The sequence below is a fragment of the Trichechus manatus genome, unplaced genomic scaffold, assembly GCF_000243295.1.
Source record: "Trichechus manatus latirostris isolate Lorelei unplaced genomic scaffold, TriManLat1.0 scaffold00014, whole genome shotgun sequence".
Lineage (NCBI taxonomy): Eukaryota > Metazoa > Chordata > Mammalia > Sirenia > Trichechidae > Trichechus > Trichechus manatus.
Window position 1 is genome coordinate 6,912,705 of NW_004443950.1, and position 18,055 is coordinate 6,930,759.

The 18,055-nt window shown below is 37.6% G+C and overlaps 1 protein-coding gene across 2 annotated transcripts in view; it reads left to right on the forward strand.

The window, feature by feature from the left end:
- Positions 1-18,055, forward strand: part of CDH8 (cadherin 8) — a 392,145-nt gene that overhangs the window by 186,339 nt on the left and 187,751 nt on the right. For both annotated transcript variants that reach the window (XM_004371523.1, XM_023726856.1), the window contains one exon: positions 13,821-13,940. In XM_004371523.1, coding sequence (XP_004371580.1) covers positions 13,821-13,940 — 120 coding nt within the window. The remainder of the gene's footprint in view (positions 1-13,820; positions 13,941-18,055) is intronic.

Here is an 18,055-nt window from a genome sequence, read left to right on the forward strand (position 1 = left end):
TCTTCTTTTTTTTTTTTTTTTTAGGGTTGTTCTCAAACTGGACACTGTGCTCTGTTTTCTGTCATAATTATGCTTTGTTTAATGGTTTCAAAATATGTCCAGCCAGTATCTTCAGACTCATTCTCAAGTAGCTGCTGATTTGTGTCTCTGCTAGTCACATAGAAGCAATACAGCATAATGATGAAGTATATGTATCTGTTCGTTGTTGGGACCTGGGCCTAAAGTATTTTTTTCTTTTTTTTTTTTTTTAGAGTCAGTATTTTCTCTTATTTTTCTTTGGTTGTTTTTATTTTGTATATCTCATTTTATCTCTAGCTATTTTTTTCAACTGTTACTATTATTATAGCTATTTCTAGAGAGTTTTTCTAAATGCTTCTTATAAATATTCAATTGTTCTATATAATATAGCACAGAAACGTTTGCCCCTATATGGGTCTATTATTTAGGATAACTTCTACAAGTTGGAATTACTAAACAGAATATTTTGAGGCTATATATATGAATCCCCGGGTGGTATAAACGATTAATGTGCTCAGCTGCTAACCAAAAGGTTGCAGGTTCAAGTCCACCCAGAGATGCCTTGGAGGAAAAAACTGGCTGTCTACTTCCAAAAATCAGCCATTGAAAACTCCATAGAGCACAGTTCTACTCTGACACATATAGGGTTTCATGGGCCAGAATCAACAAGAAGGCAGCCAGTTACTGGTTTTAAATATATTTGCTTTCCTGGGACACTTTCTAATTCTAATTGTGCTACAAATATACATGTGAAAAACACATCTGCAATTAAGTAGGTGGATGGATTAAAAACCAAACCTGTATTAAGCACCTATTTGAGTCTATCCTTTTTTAGGAATCTTAAAATGATTTAAATCTAATTTTCAGGGTTTATGTGAGGCCTAAAAGAGATAATTATATCAAGTAAGTACGTGGGCCAGGAACATACTTGATGGCAATGTCAGTATCTAATTAAAGAAAAGGGTAATATTGGAAAGTAAAATAGGCAATTGACAATGGGTTAAAAAAAAATGGAGGCAAAATGATGTGAAGCTTTCTGGAATTTTATGAGACTTCTCCTTTGAAGAATGGCCATATGTGAAGTTTGTATTTAATGATCATCCTGATTCCTAATTATTTCCTTGAGAAATGTGGAGAGCTACTAAAGGTAGTTTCATTTCTTGTATGAAATAGTGTTTTGAAAATAGTTCTCTGGAGAAATTTAAAAAAAGGAGAAGAAAAACCCAAATTCCACTGTTTTTAGACATATCCCAGTGCTCCTCATTTCACACATTTACACTCAAACATGTACAGATACTTGCTACCACATTTTTCTTTCTGCCTGGAGAACAGCTGTAAAGATATTAATTGTGCTTCAGTTATAAATGGATTGCCAAAAGGGACAGAACGGGTTGTGTATCTCATCAGCATGCCCTGTCTCATATAAATAATGAGACAGGAACTTGGTAAATTGGAAATTTGTGATAAAAACAAGATGTGATATTATGAAGTCCTACCAGTTCCTTCTTCTGGGTACATTGATTTTTAAGGCACTGCAAGACTGCTAAATCAATGATCGTCTGTCACAAAATGTTTGTTAAAAGGGCTACATTACTGGGGTCAACTACAAATTAGCCCAAAGGGTAAACACAAAGGTAGTACAAATGTTAAGAGAAAAAAAAAAATTGTAGATGTTGTAAAATATAGTTGGAAATGCACAACTGTTGGACAATGTATAGTTTTTTTGCCCTATTTTGCCAAAGATTCTTAAATACGGTAACCAGAAAGAATTGAAAAAAGTATTATGCATGTGAATTGAGTGGGGCACTTTATCATTTCAGTTATTTTTTTTTAAACAAAGCCAGGCTTTTTTTTTTTTATGTTTCCCCAAATTCTCTGTGTGTTTTTCAGTTTTGCTCATCTTTGCTTTTACCTTTTGTAAGCACATAGCAAAGCTACTATTTCCCAGCAGGCCATCACAACTAAAATTTAAAGAAATCTAAGAAAATATTGGTATTTTCAAATGTTAGTACAAGTATATTTGTACACTTTGAGTTTTTTTCCCAACTAAAACACGATTTTGGGAGAAGTCTTACTTCAATGTGATCAAAATTAAGGGAGTGGTGGGGAGCGTGAGAAATCACGCAAATACACATGTACACATACACAGGGTTCGTTCTAGCGAGGAAGTCAATATTCTGAAATGGAACACTACCTTTGCAGATGAGATATTAACTATGCCATTTCATCAATAAGACTTCATTTACACCTCCCAAACCTGTCCTCAACCCTTCTCCAGCAGCAAGACTTGGAGTCAATGTCTTCTGTAAACCCACCACTCCTTGAATATATCCAGTTACAGCTTATGCAGTGATTTTTTTTTTTTTTTTTCCCACATCTTTCCCCCTGTTAGGCTGTGAGCTCCCCAAGAGTCAGGAAGGACCCATATTCACTTTTGATATTCCAGGACCAAGCACAGTTTGACGGCATACAGCAACTAATTAGTATTTATAGAAAGAGAAGAAAGGACTGAAGAAGGGAGAGAAAGAAGGATCAAAACGAAGAAGAATCCAAAGAACAAGATGAAGAGATGGAATATTAATTCAGTTTTCCTGCTAATGTTAAGCTAAACTACTTAGAAGTATGGGCCATTTCAAATTCCCCCATACATCTTCAGGCCTGAAAATAGAATCGCCCAGTCCCTTCATCCCTTCACTTTACTCTTTCCGTCTTTCCAATTTGAAAAGCATTCATGATGTTGCTTGATCGTTAATCATTTTTTGTAAACCCAGTGCTTAACCTTTTGTATGTTATTTTATTTTTGCCAAGATTTTAGTTAAGACAAGTAGGGTTTCCAATATGTTTTTCCTAATTATCTCTAGGCATGCAGGCGTCATGATCTCACTCTAATCTCGACTAGTTTTGTTTTTATGCTATCCTCTGCCTGTTTAATATGACATTTAATTTCTTCATATGCAACTGTAAATTTCCTTTTCATCTCACACCTATTTTTAGATGACCTAAGGGAAATGAAACAGCATCTTAAATGAGTACACATACATCTATGATTGAACTGATAGCACTAGCGAGGCCAAGTATGGGGTTCGGAATAGACTTAGATCAACTTGATTTCAAATCCAATAATTCATTTTCTTTGGGTGATATCTCTTTGGCAAGCCGAGTTTTCTGATGCAAACCCTCACCTAGTTGTTTATTTGTAACGATTAGATAAGTGTGATGTTCTTTGCTCTATTGTTAGGTTTCAGACATATAGGTGACCTTGACCATTTTTGCCTGTTCTTTAGAGTTGTAACTCTCTGGAAGTGAGGGAAAAACTAGAGTGGGTTAGAGTACTGTCTCTGCCATTTACTCAGTATATGATTTAGTAATTTTATTTAGCCTCTTTGAGCCTGCTCGCCCATCTAAAAATGAAAACAATGGTATCTGCTTTATAGAGATGTTTTGAGTGTAAAATTGACTAAGGAGCGATAAAAGACCTTGGACAGTAGGTAGCAAGGAGATAATGGTATCACTATCCTTGTACCAGCTAGAACTTGGAATTAGGACCAGGTGATTTCTCTCTAGCTTTTTCAAAATCTGAAGTCCATACTCTTGTAAAAACAAAACAAGAAACGGAAAGGAACCAAACCTGTTGTCATTGAGTTAATTCTGACTCAGAGCAACCCTATAGGACAGAGTAGAACTGCCCAGAGGGTTTCCAAGAAGCGACTGGTAGATTCGAACTGCTGACCCTTTGGTTATCAACTGTAGTTCTTAACCACTGCACCATAAGATGTAAAATTTAATTTAAATATACTAATACCAGAACAGAAGTACTGTGCTTTCTTTCCTTTTTTTTTTTTTTTTTTAATGATAGAGTGGAAGTGTTTATTTTGGATCAAATGGAGCTGGACTTAAATGACAGCTTCTTAAATTATTACCTGGTTTGGCCCCCGAAGTTATGGTTATACTCTGTTTGTAATTTTTGTTTGTTTACTAGCTTGTTTTTTGTAGGGATTAAGAAGCTTTTGTATGTAATATTGGTGGAGCATTTGGCAAGAAGTGGTTCAGATTCAAGAAATTTTACCTTTATTTATTTTCTACAGTTTAAGTAGAATATACTCAAGGCCATACTACCAAGACTGGCTTGTTATTGTTGGGTGCCATCAAGTTGATTGACTCATAGTGACCCCATGTGACAGAGTAGAACTACCCCCATAGGATTTTTTTTTTAAACATTTTATTTATTTTGTTGTTATTAAGAATATACACAGCAAAACATACACCAATTCAACAGTTTCTACATATACCATATAGTGACATTGATTGCATTCTTTGAGTTGTGCAACCATTCTCACCTTCCTTTTCTGAGTTGTTCCTCCCCCGTTAACATAAAATCACTGCCGCCTAAGATTCCTATCTAATCTTTTAAGTTGCTTTTATCAGTTTGGTCCTATATAGATAGTTCTTAAAAGAGCGAAGTACTCAAGGTAATATTTTTTACAAGTTAATTGAAGGTATTTGGTTTTAAGAAGACTTCAGGGGATATTTTTGGTTTAAGTTTAAAGGTGATCTCAGGGCAAAAGTTTTAGGGATTCATCCAACTTTCATGGGTCCAGGAAGTCTGTAGTCCATAAGTACTTGAAATTCTGTTCTGCATTTTCCCCCCATTTAATCAGAAGTCTTCTATAGAATCTTTGATCAAAATGTTCAGTAATGGTAGATGGTCACCACTCAGTTCTTCTGGTCTCATGGCAGAGTAGACAGTTGTTCATGGAGACTATTAGCCACACATTCCATATCCTCCTCCTATTCCTGAATCTCCTTATTCCTCTGTTGGTCCAGGTGACTAGAGACCCATTGTTGTGCCTTGGATAGCTGCTTGCAAGCTTTTAAGACCCCAGGCGCTACGCAACTTACTAGGAGATTGAACAGAAGCACTAAACGTGTTATTAGGCCATTTAACTGGGATGTCCCATGAAACCATGACCCTAATCCTGGAAACCCCATAGGGTTTTCATGGCAGTAATCTTTATGGGTGCATCTTCGAACCACCAACTTTTTGGTTAGCAGCCAAGCACTTAACTGTTGTGCCACCAGAGCTCCTTGCAAGACTGGCAGGATTCTTTATTCTCATGGATCATGGGAAAATCCAGAAGGATTTACTCTTAATAGAGAAAGGTCCATCTGACTTCAGTTCTCCCAGCAGGGAAGAAGAGTCTAGCTTCTCACTGGCCCATTTTGGCCACTGCCACTGCTTTTTACTATTGCGTGATGTTGCTGACGCCTGCTGTATGGAGTCTTCTAGTCCAGTTCTGTTTCAGTCTAGTACTTACCAAGCTCCACAGAAGGTGACTTTATAGTAACTACATTCATTTTCAGACCTGGTCTCTTACCCCTCATGGACATGACTGCAGCCATTCCTGGTGTGGAGGCTGCTGGCTTTACCATTTCACCTAGCCTCTGAAAATTCACGCTGGGTAGTGACACTTTCCACCTTACAAAGCCCTCAAAATAAAGTCTTCAGACCTTCAATTCTTCTGCAGGAAATTTTTCCTGAGCTTCAGTAAGAGCTGATAACACACTAGTTTATGCCTAGAGCCACAAAAGTAGACTCATGTTTAGGAAAACAAGATCCTGGCTAACCTCATAGAGTAGGGGAAAAATATCTACTATATCTTCTCTAATAGACAGAAAACATAAAAATAAAGCAAACCATAGAATTAATACATAATTTAAAAAATCAGTGAGATAACTTGCTACATTAATATCTGAATTGGTCTTCCTGTAGAAAATAGCTGTTCATTCATTCATTTATTCATTTAGCAATTACTTAAAGGCAACTCAATTTCTGAGATGTTATCTAGGAAAATTAAAATATTAGGTCCCATTCTCTGTACTTGAATATGTAAAATTCATGAGCAGTATGGTTTTATGTGGTGATTAAGAGAGCAGATTTGGGTTTTTAGTCCAGACTTTATCCCTTCTTATTTACATGGACATAATAATAAATGCATGCTCTTATGCTTGTTGCAAAAATTAAATCATAAATATTTTATATTTGGATTTGTTGGTAACACTTGTATAACTAGGAAAATGTAGAGCCGTGCTTACGATGTGAAAAAGCGATGAAGACACATTGTGAAGGAGTGGGTTAATTCTGGAGCGGAGGATTAGAGGGTAAAGTTGAGAAAATAAGAAAGAGCATTGTTCTCAAGAAGCTTTCGTTTTAAAAGGGAAACTCTCTCTGCACTGCAATTTATATATAAAAGTGGAAAGGTGCCCCAGAGACTGTCAAATAAAGTATTTTGAGAGTTCAGAAGAGGTAACGATTCGGCTTAGAAATCAGCTAAACTTGAATCTGGGTTAGGGTGAGTTAGGTAGATATGTTGGAGATATCATTGAAATGGGCTTGCTTGAGCAAGGATGTGGGTCAAGAAAATCAATGGGGAGATTAGGGCTCTGTGTGACTGGTGTATAAGGGCTGCTTAAAACTCTTTTCTGACTTCCCATTTTCTTAAGATAAGATCCCAACTGATTTATCTAATTCCTGAGGGCTCTTTGAGATTTGCAACCCACTCATGAACCTTGAACCAGGATCATCTTTTTTCTTAAATCTAGTACTCATTCTCTTGCTTTAAGCCTCTATATCAATGCCACCACATCCCAGAAGCTTTGCTTTAGCTGTTTAGATTCCCCTCTTGAGGTCTTCAGTACTTCTACGTCACTGACAATAGTTTATCACATCATTTGGCAGCTGATTGTTTAATCTTCTGTCATCCTACAAGTCTTCTCTTCATAAAAGCAAGAATCTTCTAACTGCACAGTCTCTTCGGTGACTAACAGAAGGCTTGATGCGTAGCAGGAACTCAATAAAGAGATACTAAAATAACAAAAGGCCCAGATAGGAGATAAGCTCAACTTAACCTGTTTTAGCTACACCATGGATGGCAGCATGTATACGATGGATATTTTGGATGAGTTAGTAAATATTGATTTTTCTCTCCTGGAAAACGTAACTATGCAATGATTGCCCAGTTAACTCTGTTTCATTTAGGACTTTCTCTTCCCAATAACTCAATGGCTCAGTAGCTTTTCACTCTGCCAGTTTTACAATTTGATAAGAGAGTTACTCATTTTGTCTTCCACATTTAGAAAGAGAAGGCAGCCACAATCACACTGCTGTTATTTTTGAAAGTTTTGGATTTTAACTAGAGAATTAAGCTTATTTTCAAAGAACAAAAAATGAACAGCTACTGTGGTGGGTACATTTTAGTTCTCATGCATCTTGCCCTCAAATTCACACTTCATCAAAAATAAAGTCAGCATGCTTTTGAGAGCTCAGGGAGAGATGCAACTCAACACAATAACCCCCGCCCCACACACCCACACACCAACAAGGAACACCAATTATATATTCTTATGGATCCTCAGAATAAGAATATGAGGCAGGTAGTATTCCCATTTTTCAGATGAGGAAACTGAATCTTAAAAATGTAACATATTGCCTTGCTGTGTCAGAGTGGCAAGTCATGGTTATAGAATTTGTTCTCAGTCATATAAGTAAAGATAATGTCGACAAAACTTTTTCCATATAGTTGTCATACCTATTTTCTCTTTGTGCTGCCTCCTTCTAGAAAATAAAGATTTGCATGGTTTTCTCACAATAAAGCTATACCATGTGAAACTGTCTCTAAAATAAACATCAACCATCATTAAGAACAGAAACTGCGGACTTCCTGCATAGTATCATACCCTCTGCATCTAACTTGGTGCCTGGCACATACTACATACTATACAGATAGTCGTTGTGTGAGTGACAGAATGAGTTTATGTAATAGAACAGAATGAATGAAGTTTTCACCAACAGCAATCCTGCCACGTTGTAGAAAGCACCTGCCATGCCATTGGGAGCATAATTTTGCAAGGTCAGGTTGCAAATAGCTGCCATCTAAAGCATAAACGATGTGAGTTTAGTTCTCAAGCATTTATAGGATTTCATTCCATAGGTAACATATTAGCTAAGACTTGATTGTTGTGAATAGGCAGCCTACAAAAAAGCAATATAATTTTTTTCTTTTGTATTAGGAAAAAAGGCGTCCAGATTCTGAAAGGGTTTATTTACTCACACAGAACTGTAAAACAGGCAGCTTATTAGTTTTCACAACCAGACCTCCAATCATCTGCATATCCGTTTGCAAAAGCAGTGGGTAGGTCACCAGCCCGGTGTTGTTTGTGAAGGATGCAGAAGGCGCTTTTCTCCTGTGCATGGTAAACATTGCTGAGGTTTTACAGTTCCACATTTTCATACAATATTTTCTATTTCTCTCGTCTGCTGCACATTACAGATGTTCATTGGAATGATGCATTGGTGAACAGAAGACATCTGTGTGCTTGAATGCATTTTCTGAAGTACTTAATCGTTTCGGAAAGTTGCAGGCTCATTTTAAAAACACAGTGTTAAGTGTGCATGGATGTTTCATTAAGTTACAAAACTGTTTATACCTCTAAACGTTCCAGAATGAAATATGGAAGCAGAATTTTATTTCCCTGGTTTATGTCTCAAATCGTGGAGCCAGAGAAATGACAGGATACATTTCGGTGCTGTCCATCCGCCTGCCTGCAGTTAAGAATCTGTCCCTGTTCCCATAATAAATTTAATTTGGAACATGTAGAATTTGGCAGCGACATTTCACTACAGGCTGAGAGTTGGCACGTGAGGAGAACACCCAGTGAGCAATGGTTAGGACTTTGCAAACGAAGATAGACAGGGGACCTGGTCGTTTAGGATTTCTGTGTGTGGTGTATGCCTTAAAAGAGAGGTGTCTGAATTGAGATAGCAAGCTCACGCCGCCTCTGCCTCCTATTTGGTCAGCTTTTATAAATCGCAAGATTGATCACCATCAAAAGAGAAGGGTTAATCTATTACCAGCCTGACATAACTTCCTAGTTAACCAGCAGTAGTACAGATTAGTAGTTCCCGGAAGGAACTGGAATCTTGTCCTTCTGTTTACAGTTGACTGGATAGGCAGTACAATTCACTATTTATTTATTCCGAGCTTGGTTGGGGAAGAAATCTCCATACACAGGGTTAAAATATAGCCTTGATTTTTACTGATCCATGTTTAATCCTCCTCTTCCTGCAAAGACCCCCTAAGGCGTCCCCTGGAGGTTTTGGTATTTGGCATGTGTCTTCTGTAATTAAATAGCACAACTGAAAAATACTGGTAGGATTTAGACCATCTTTAGACTGGGGAACCTTGCTGGAGGCCCTGGAGGAGATATGAATGTCGAAGACTGTGGTATCAGGTGGAGGGAAGGGAGGAAACTGCATCGACTGTTGACACTTAGTTTTCAGTTTTCTCCTTGAGCACATGCAGGTTTGTGCTCTGTTGCAACTGAACGGTGCTGGGGGGTGGGAGGGTGGGGCAGATCCACCAAAAAACAAACAAAAATCCTCTAGAAGGACATGCCAGTCATGCACAGTGGTATCCCAGAGCATTGTCTCATAAAACTAAAAAATAATGGATGTAGTGTGGCACATTTTAAACAACCAGGGCCCGATGCTTCAGCTTCTAGTAAGCGATAATTTAAACGTCAACAAGTTATGCAGGTCTTACGAAATTATTGCTCTGCTATTCAACAACAAGCAAAAAAGGTTGTCATGGCAACACCTGTGCCCCATGACCTATCATACCATGGAGTACTAAGAGAATTAATAGGAGGATGAAGGTTTGAGGGTTTAGTTTTATTAAAATAATGAAGGCAGTTGCACCTTTTCTATGATCTCTTAGGCCTGTGATCTTTGAAATGTGTGAATGTTTAAGTAAGACATTTGCAGATGATGATGCCAGACACCCTGGCTATGGATTGTACAGACACAACCTGCATCAGGGTAGAAGGTCAACTGAAAAGTTTGAAGATGATGGGAGAAGGCTAGGAATGCACGTCTCTCTGAATTTCAGCTATCGCCAAGGTTCTGCGTCTTTATTTTCCCACCTGCTGTTGGAATGCTTATTCTCTGGAAATGGATTGCAAACGACTCTTTGCAAATGGGGTCTGTGTTCTTCTTATCATCAGAGTTTTAGCTTTTCCAGCGCACACATTTTCACGTGGCACCAAACCTTTGTTTTCCTGCTCAGGGCGTGAGCACCAGCGTTTTTCTTTCTGAATAATGTGCAGAATTGGTGTGCTGACTTGCTCATAAAAAAGTATAGCCTCGCTAACAGAGCGGCACTACCCAAACCCCAACATCTTATTTTGCCGGAGGCCTTTCATCTTAGTTTGTCAGCAAACTGGAACCTCTAACCTGACAGTGTAAAATCTTTGATGGTTAATTTGGCTTGTACTGTGTGCTGTTGTTATGGGGGGGAATATACAGGCCTTGCTGCTAATAGGAAGAAAACTTCAGGTGTAGCAAGGGGCAGATGATACTGTGAGCCCTCTGTTAATTAAAACCCAAGAGTACGTTGGCAAATTTCACTGAACCAAGAAATTAAATGCAGAAACATGGGTTTTTTAAGAGCAGCATTCACCTTGGAATTGACGTGCTCATCCTTGCCTTGATCCTAGCAGGCGGAATTGTGATGACAGGGATCATTTTTGTTGACAACAGCTGGAAATACAACAGCTATATTATTATAATTAGGACCAGCATCAAGCTGGATTATAATAGGGGCTTTCTTGGAGAAATGGCACAGTGTCAAATTTATAGTCACTAGATAAATGAGTCTCTTGTATCCTCGACAAAGGGACAAAAACAGTTCCAAATGAAAACACAAACAGAGAATCCCGGTTGTTATATTTCCTGGGTATTACGCAGGATCCTATTTATCACAGACCAACACTTGCCACTTTGAAGAAACATTATCCTGCAAGGTTTTCACGTTTCAATTTGCCTCCGTGGTCTGCAGTCTGCATACATTTCCATGGAAAAGCCTATACCGCAGCTTGACTAGAAATCTTTTCTGCTGCAAGATTAACCTCAAAGCATCCATTTCCCGCCCCCCGCCCCCCACCATGGGTAATCACTTGATAAATGCATCCACAAAACCTCCACACACATCCATTCCAATGTACAGGGACATCAACAGCCTTGAATCACTATTAGGAGAAATATCATCCTTGACAGAGAGTAGTGCTGCCTTTTCATTTCCAGATGTCTAAAGCTGAAGGATGTGGATTTCCCAGGAAGCCAGACATTAGGCAGAAATATCCCGGATGAGGATGTGGGCAAAGGCTTGTCTTAGTCCTGTTGCAGTCACCAGCCCAGTAGTTCATCTTGGCAACCAAGTGGGATCTGTCTGGGCTGCGGAACATGGTGTTCGGTGGACTGCCATCGATTTAAATAATGCTGAGCAACTTGTATGATGATATGCCCAGTGCCTGGCTTTGTGCTTACTGGATCAAAAGATACTTTATTTTTGGGCCCACCGGGATTTTTTAAAATAATTTATTTGTTGCTGTTGTTGAGAATATACACAACACAACATACACCAGTTTAATAATTTCTGCATGTACAGTTCAGTGATATTGATTACACTCTTCAAACTGTGCAACCATTCTCACCGTTTTTTTTCTGGATTGTTCCTCTCCCGTTAACATACACTCCACTGCCCCCTAAATTTCCCATCCACTCTTTTGAGTTGCTGTTGCCAATTTTACTACAGAGGAAACTAAGGGGATGTGGATTAGATGAGATTGTGTGTGTGAATGCATATGTGTGTGTATATGTATATTTTTCATTGGTCAGTTTTACAAAGGAAATAATTCTACAAAGTAAATAACTTTACAAAGGAAATCATGTGGGATTGTCTCCTTGTGTTTGCCTCTAAACTTGAGGAAATATCCGAAACCGAAACCAAAACCAAACCCGCTGCTGTCGAGCGGCTTCCAACTCATAGCGACCTATACTACTGCTATTAAAATCATTATGCAAAACTACACCCAATAATAAATTACAACATCTACCACTGCTGGAAAGTGTAGAAGACTTTTATTATTCTGTCACTGACATACACACACATAATGTACATATAACGTTAGTGATCCTACAACCTCATTGCTGTGGAGTCGATTTTGACTCATAGCAACTCTATAGGACAGCAAAGAACTGCCCTATAGCATTTCCAAGATTGTAAATCTTCACAGAAGCAGGCTGCCACGTCTTTCTCCTGCAGAGCGCACTGGTAGATTCGAATCACCGACCTGTCGGATAGCAGCTGAGTATTCAACTACCGCACCACCAGAGCTCCTTACATTTGTGATAACGCTCAATCAGATGTGTCAGTAACTCTTCTCTATTCTTCGCATAAATTACTGTATTAAGTTATCTCAAGCTTATAATGGGATAATTAATATTGTTCGCTTTTTACAGATTAGGGAACTAAAGCTTCATAAGGTTTTCTTGTCCAAGAACACAGAACTAGTTAAAATTCTACATCCAATAACTGATTCGTGCTGAGGTATAAAGGCTGGCCCCCTTTCATTGATAGCTGTCCCAGCTCCAGATTTCCCAACGGAGTCCACTTAGACCTCTGTAGTGACGGCATCACATCCCCAATGCTCCTTATGCCCTGTCTTCCTTCACCACAGATATTGATGGAAGGGCACTCCCCAATAAAAATTTCTTATGAAATCTCTATCTCAGAGTCTGCTTCCCAGGAAATGGATCTGTGACAGCTACCTACCATTCCTCATGAATTCATCAGATGATTCATTCATTTATCCATCAACTCAATTAGCAAATAAGTGTGCAATCACTATTATGCACCGCATACTTACTGGATGAGGAAGACATTAGCCCTGTCCTCATAGAAGATGACTCTTGTTGCTACACAAGTCTTCTCCAATGTCTCTCTCTCCAGTTTCACAAATTCTCAGAATTTCCCATGGTCTCTCATCCCACTTTGGTTCTACTTTTACTTCTCTTTTTGTTTAGAATTTTATTCTCTGCTCTTCTTCCCCTGGTTAAACTCTACCTCTCTCTAATAATTCTAGTCAAATGCAACCTTGCTCAGAAAGCTGTCCCTGTGCACCCTGTCTGTGCTGTACTGAGTGACAGATCCATAATTGGTGCTGTTGCATTCAGCTGAATTTCTATGTAGCTCTGTATGTTCCCTCTCCTTCCCTCCTCACCACCAAACTGCAAGCTTCTTGAGAGCATAGATTTTGTGTTAATATATCTGCTTCATATTAGACAAGCCATATGCATTCCATTTTTGAATGAAGGAGTGAATGAATAATAGAAAATTAATCTGAAAAATGGTCTTGATTCTCTTTGTCCATAAGGTTTAATTTCCTAAACATGCTGATTAATTGTGGTTTCCAATCTAATTTTATATTCTTATAAATTAAATAAGATAGGACAAAATATTTCTGTACTCCTTTCTTCAGCAGCCGAATTTTCCAGGTACATTTAGCTGTGCTATTGCAAAACTTAAACACTGCATGTTACATTATGTTATTAACCTTATGTTTCATATTCCTTTGATGTATTTCCTCTGCACGTTCTTGAAGCCCGTAAGAACCTAATAGATATCTTTAAAATGAAAACTACAAAGGAATATTAAATAATACAGATACTTAAAGGGCTCCTTTTATATAGTACTACAACCTAGCAGTATCCTTTCCTGTAAAAGACTTGGATTTTGTTGAAGTGATGACAGAGTGGTTTATCTCCATATTTTAAAAGAGATTTCTTTGCCTCCTTATTGCCATACATGGATTTATGTATGATGTACTTGGCAAAATTTAGCTCTTGGCAAAGAATAGGGTGTTAATTATTATCTTTTCTCTTTCTCTCTCTCTTTTTTTTAAATTAGGTACGTCTGTCACTAATGTAACAGCTACCGATGCTGATGACCCAGTTTATGGAAACAGTGCAAAGTTGGTTTATAGTATCTTGGAAGGGCAGCCTTATTTTTCCATTGAACCTGAAACAGGTTTGTGGCCTAAATTTTGAATTCTATTTACCATGTTTTTGCTTCAGGGAAACAATTTTCTTGGGATTTGGATTATGAAATGTTATGGCTAAGTATTTTACTGCCTATATCAAGAAGATTTGAATGTGTTATTCCTGTGCAATGTGAGTTACGCAGTGAGCACAACAGTCATTTTGATACCAATTAAAACAAATCACAGCCCTTTTGTAGAAGGTCATTTGTTTAACAGATGATGGCACCATTTTTAACCCTGGTATAAAAGTGTGTTTATACGTCAAACAGACCTAGATTCAAGTATAAACTCAGTTGCTTATTCACTGTGTGATTCTTGGCAAGTGACTTTTATAAATCTTTGTAAGCTTCAATTCCCACCTCTCTAAAATGGGTACAGTACCTACCTCACAGTATTATGATAAGGAACAGACGAAGCAATAAATATCTAATATACAGCACATGGCATGTGGTAAGCATTTGATGTATGTTAGTATTATTACATTTGCTATTAGATAACTCATTTTTAAAAAAGAGATATTGATTTACCAATTAGAGCTATTATGAAGACATGTTCGTTGCTAAAAAACTAACCTGGCCAATGTCCTGAGGTCTTGTGGTAAAGATTTTAGAGACCATGAAGTAAGTTGTTCAAAAAAAAAAAAAAAAGACAGCAGCAACAACACCAACTTTTTTACTGATTTGGAAAAGAGCTTCATAAACAAAGTAGTTTGGGTAAATAAAGGTACATATAGTTTTATTTTAACAATATATTAAGACATTAAAGCTATTTTGTCAGACTTTTAAATCCAATGAGCTTTTTTTTTTTGTAGCGCATTTAAAATTATTACTAAAGAAACAATATTAGTTGCCCGTATTTCCTTCTGTGTCTGGTGGTTTTGTTTACAAATTTCCAGATACAAAAATTCAATATGCAGGCTCATGTGCAGATCGCATTGTTTCTTTGATTCATGGGTTTTCAGTATTCTTAAGTTTCCATGTCTTACCATTAAGGCAATTACTAATTAAATTAAAATTTGAAAGCCTCCCTCTGCGTTTTTTTTAATTCAAAGAGTAAAATCCTCATGCATTAAAAAGTGAGAAAAAGTACATTTGTACGTAAATAGGTCATGGCTTAAAATTGAATTTAGATTTAGAAACAAGAAAGAGCTCATAAAATGCAATAATTAGAGACGTAATTATATATTCTTCCTCGGCCAAGAAGGAAGTCTGTCATAAACTTCATCTCATCAGGGCCCCGTGATGACCCTGAGGCAGAGGCAGAGCAGGTAACCAGCTCTGGGTGTTAAGGAAAAAAAAAATCTGGAGATGTCCTATTTCTTGGCCAAAGTCACAGTGGCAGACTTGGGACTCACACTGAGGTCCTTAATTTCAAAGCCACTGACTGATTCCTTTGAACTTGACTTTTTTAGGCAATAATTATGGTACATGGCTCTGTAAGACCAAAGTGCGTTAATTGCCTAAGTGGAGTTTTATTGTTTTCTTCTTTGCTCCTTGGCCATTGGTTCCTCTGGGTCCTTTTGTTCACCATTACCAGTGTGATATAGATATTCTGCCAGCAAAAATTCATTGAGCATTCACTGTGTCAAGCACCGCATTAAATACAGGGAGAAAAATTTACCAAGGCTAATCACCTTCAAGGATCTCACAATCCATTGTGAGCGACATTTTTTTTTTCAACATAAATACAAGGAAGCATGGTGATGCTATTTAAATAAATTATATCTAAGGAATAAATTTCTATGGGGCATAGATGACAAAACCCCTTAGTATGACAGAAAATTAAAGTGATTTTAAGCCCTTTCGATATATACTGCTATGGTTTTTGTCAGCAACATTTAAATATTTACATTTCTACTTGGAAGAATGAGTGTCTATCTCAATGCACATGCTCCAGCTATGAGTATTACCATTTTAGTTCTCTCATTTCCAATTTGACCCATACAAAAACTTTCATTTATGTTTTAGAGAGTTGATTCTAGCGGTGTAATGGATAAGATAATGGATGTAAGAGACTCTTAAGGAGCACACATAGTAGTTATTCAATAAATATTGGTTGAATGGATGAAGCTGAGGTTTTTAAGTGAAGCTGACACAATAGAGATGGGAATGGGGGCCGAATCCAATAATGAATAAGGAGTCAGCCTAAGTTCTCTAGCTCAAACATAAATATGTATGAGTGAAATGTAAACATTTTTGTGTAAATGCCTGCATCATTATGCAGGAATGCATTCAAGTAAAAGCAAGGTGTTAGTTGTTCCCATGGTCTCACTTAGACTCTATCTCTGAGGCATTTTCTCTCTTTCTTTTTAAATTTGTTTTGAAGTTGATAGACATGTATGAGAGAGAGAGAGAGAGTGTGTGTGTGTCTGTTTGTGTAGTGGGGGAAGGATACAAAAGCTATTCATAATGGTAACGAAGGCTTTTTTTCTGTACTAGAAAAGCATAAAAGAAATGGACAAATAATATATGCCTTCATTATTATTATTATTATTATTTTGTAAGCAGTTGGAAAATGGAATCCCTGGTGGCGAGTGGTTAAGAGTTTGACTGCTAACCAAAAGGTCAGTAGTTCGAATCCACCAGGCACTCCTTGGAAACCCTATGGGGTAGTTCTACTCTGTCCTATAGGGTAGCTATGAGTCAGAATTGACTAGATGGCAACAGGTAATGGTAACGGGTAGTTAGAAAATAATTACCATTTTTGGAGACTAAAGAGATGTGTATCAGTTGGGTATTCTAGGATACTGACATTGAGATAGATTTAGGAGTATAGGTAGCTTATTGGTGGTTTTCTACTGTAAGAGATAAAAAGGAGAGGAAGCAGGATTGGACAGAGAAGCCTTTCATACTGTGATGCATATCTCATACCCATACAAGGAAAGAGGGGAGGAAGCAGGATAAGGCAATACAGATCTGATAATATCTTGGCCAAACCCTTGTAGCTCCTTGAGCAAGATGAATCCCATGTTACTTATAAATGGCCAGGATCTAATACTCCATGATATTCTTAGTCATTGGCTGAGACTTGCCTTGGATAAGTGCGGTCTTCTTGCTTGAAACCTGAGGCTAACCTTGAAAGTGCTTCAGCTGGAAGTTGTAAGCTAGATGCACTCCTTGGCAAGTTCTTTCTTGAAGGGAAATCCAAGCAGTGGATGTCCATGGCTGCCACGGCATGTAAATTAAAACTAAGAGAAGATAACTCCTTGATCTACCAAATCAGTGAATGTGATGTTAAAAACAATATGCAGAATTAGCAAGGACTTGGTGAAATATCATTAACTGAGTGTAGGAGTGTTTAAGGGTGCATTTATTGGAAACAACTGAATGCTATTTATCAAAAACATTAATTTGACCCTGCTTTTACATTAATTTTGACTCAGCAATTCCAATTCTAGAAAAATAAAACAATTGCTAGGAAGAGCAGGGACTCATTACATAAGACAAATACACCTCTGATAGGTTGCCTAACAAGATGGCCTTCTACATGGTTGGTATTTCATACCTTCTGAAGTGAGCCAGCATAATTGAGTCAGAAAATGTTGGCTGAATATCAGTAAGCATTACTTCTGATATAGGATCATCCCCCAGTTCCTTTTTACATCCAGATTTGGATCATACCAGCAAAGGTCAGACTTGCAGCTACAATGGTCAGTATTACGACAGGGACTATTTCCACAATAGACCATGGATCTTGGCTACTTTCACGGTCACCATAAAGAAGAAAATTTTCCAGTGATCACTATCACCAGGCTCCTGATATTATAATATTTTGAAGAAGGAAAAGGACATCAGAACACAGGGGACACAAAATTCTTTATGTATCTCAATAACAAAACTCTAGACTTTGGATAGTTAAGTCTTCCTTTCCCTTGATCATTACGCTCCCAATTTCTAGTATTATTTTAGGTTGCCATAACACTCTTAATCTCTCTACTTCAGGGAGAGCTCCTTCTCTTGTTTAAATATCAGCTTATAACTGTAGAGAGATCTTTCATTTCTTCTTTTTCTTATCTTCTCTGAGTTTTTCACAACTGTGATGGTCTTGTCTATTGATTTAATTTTTTATTTAAATGCCAGTTGCCCTACTAGAATGTATGGTC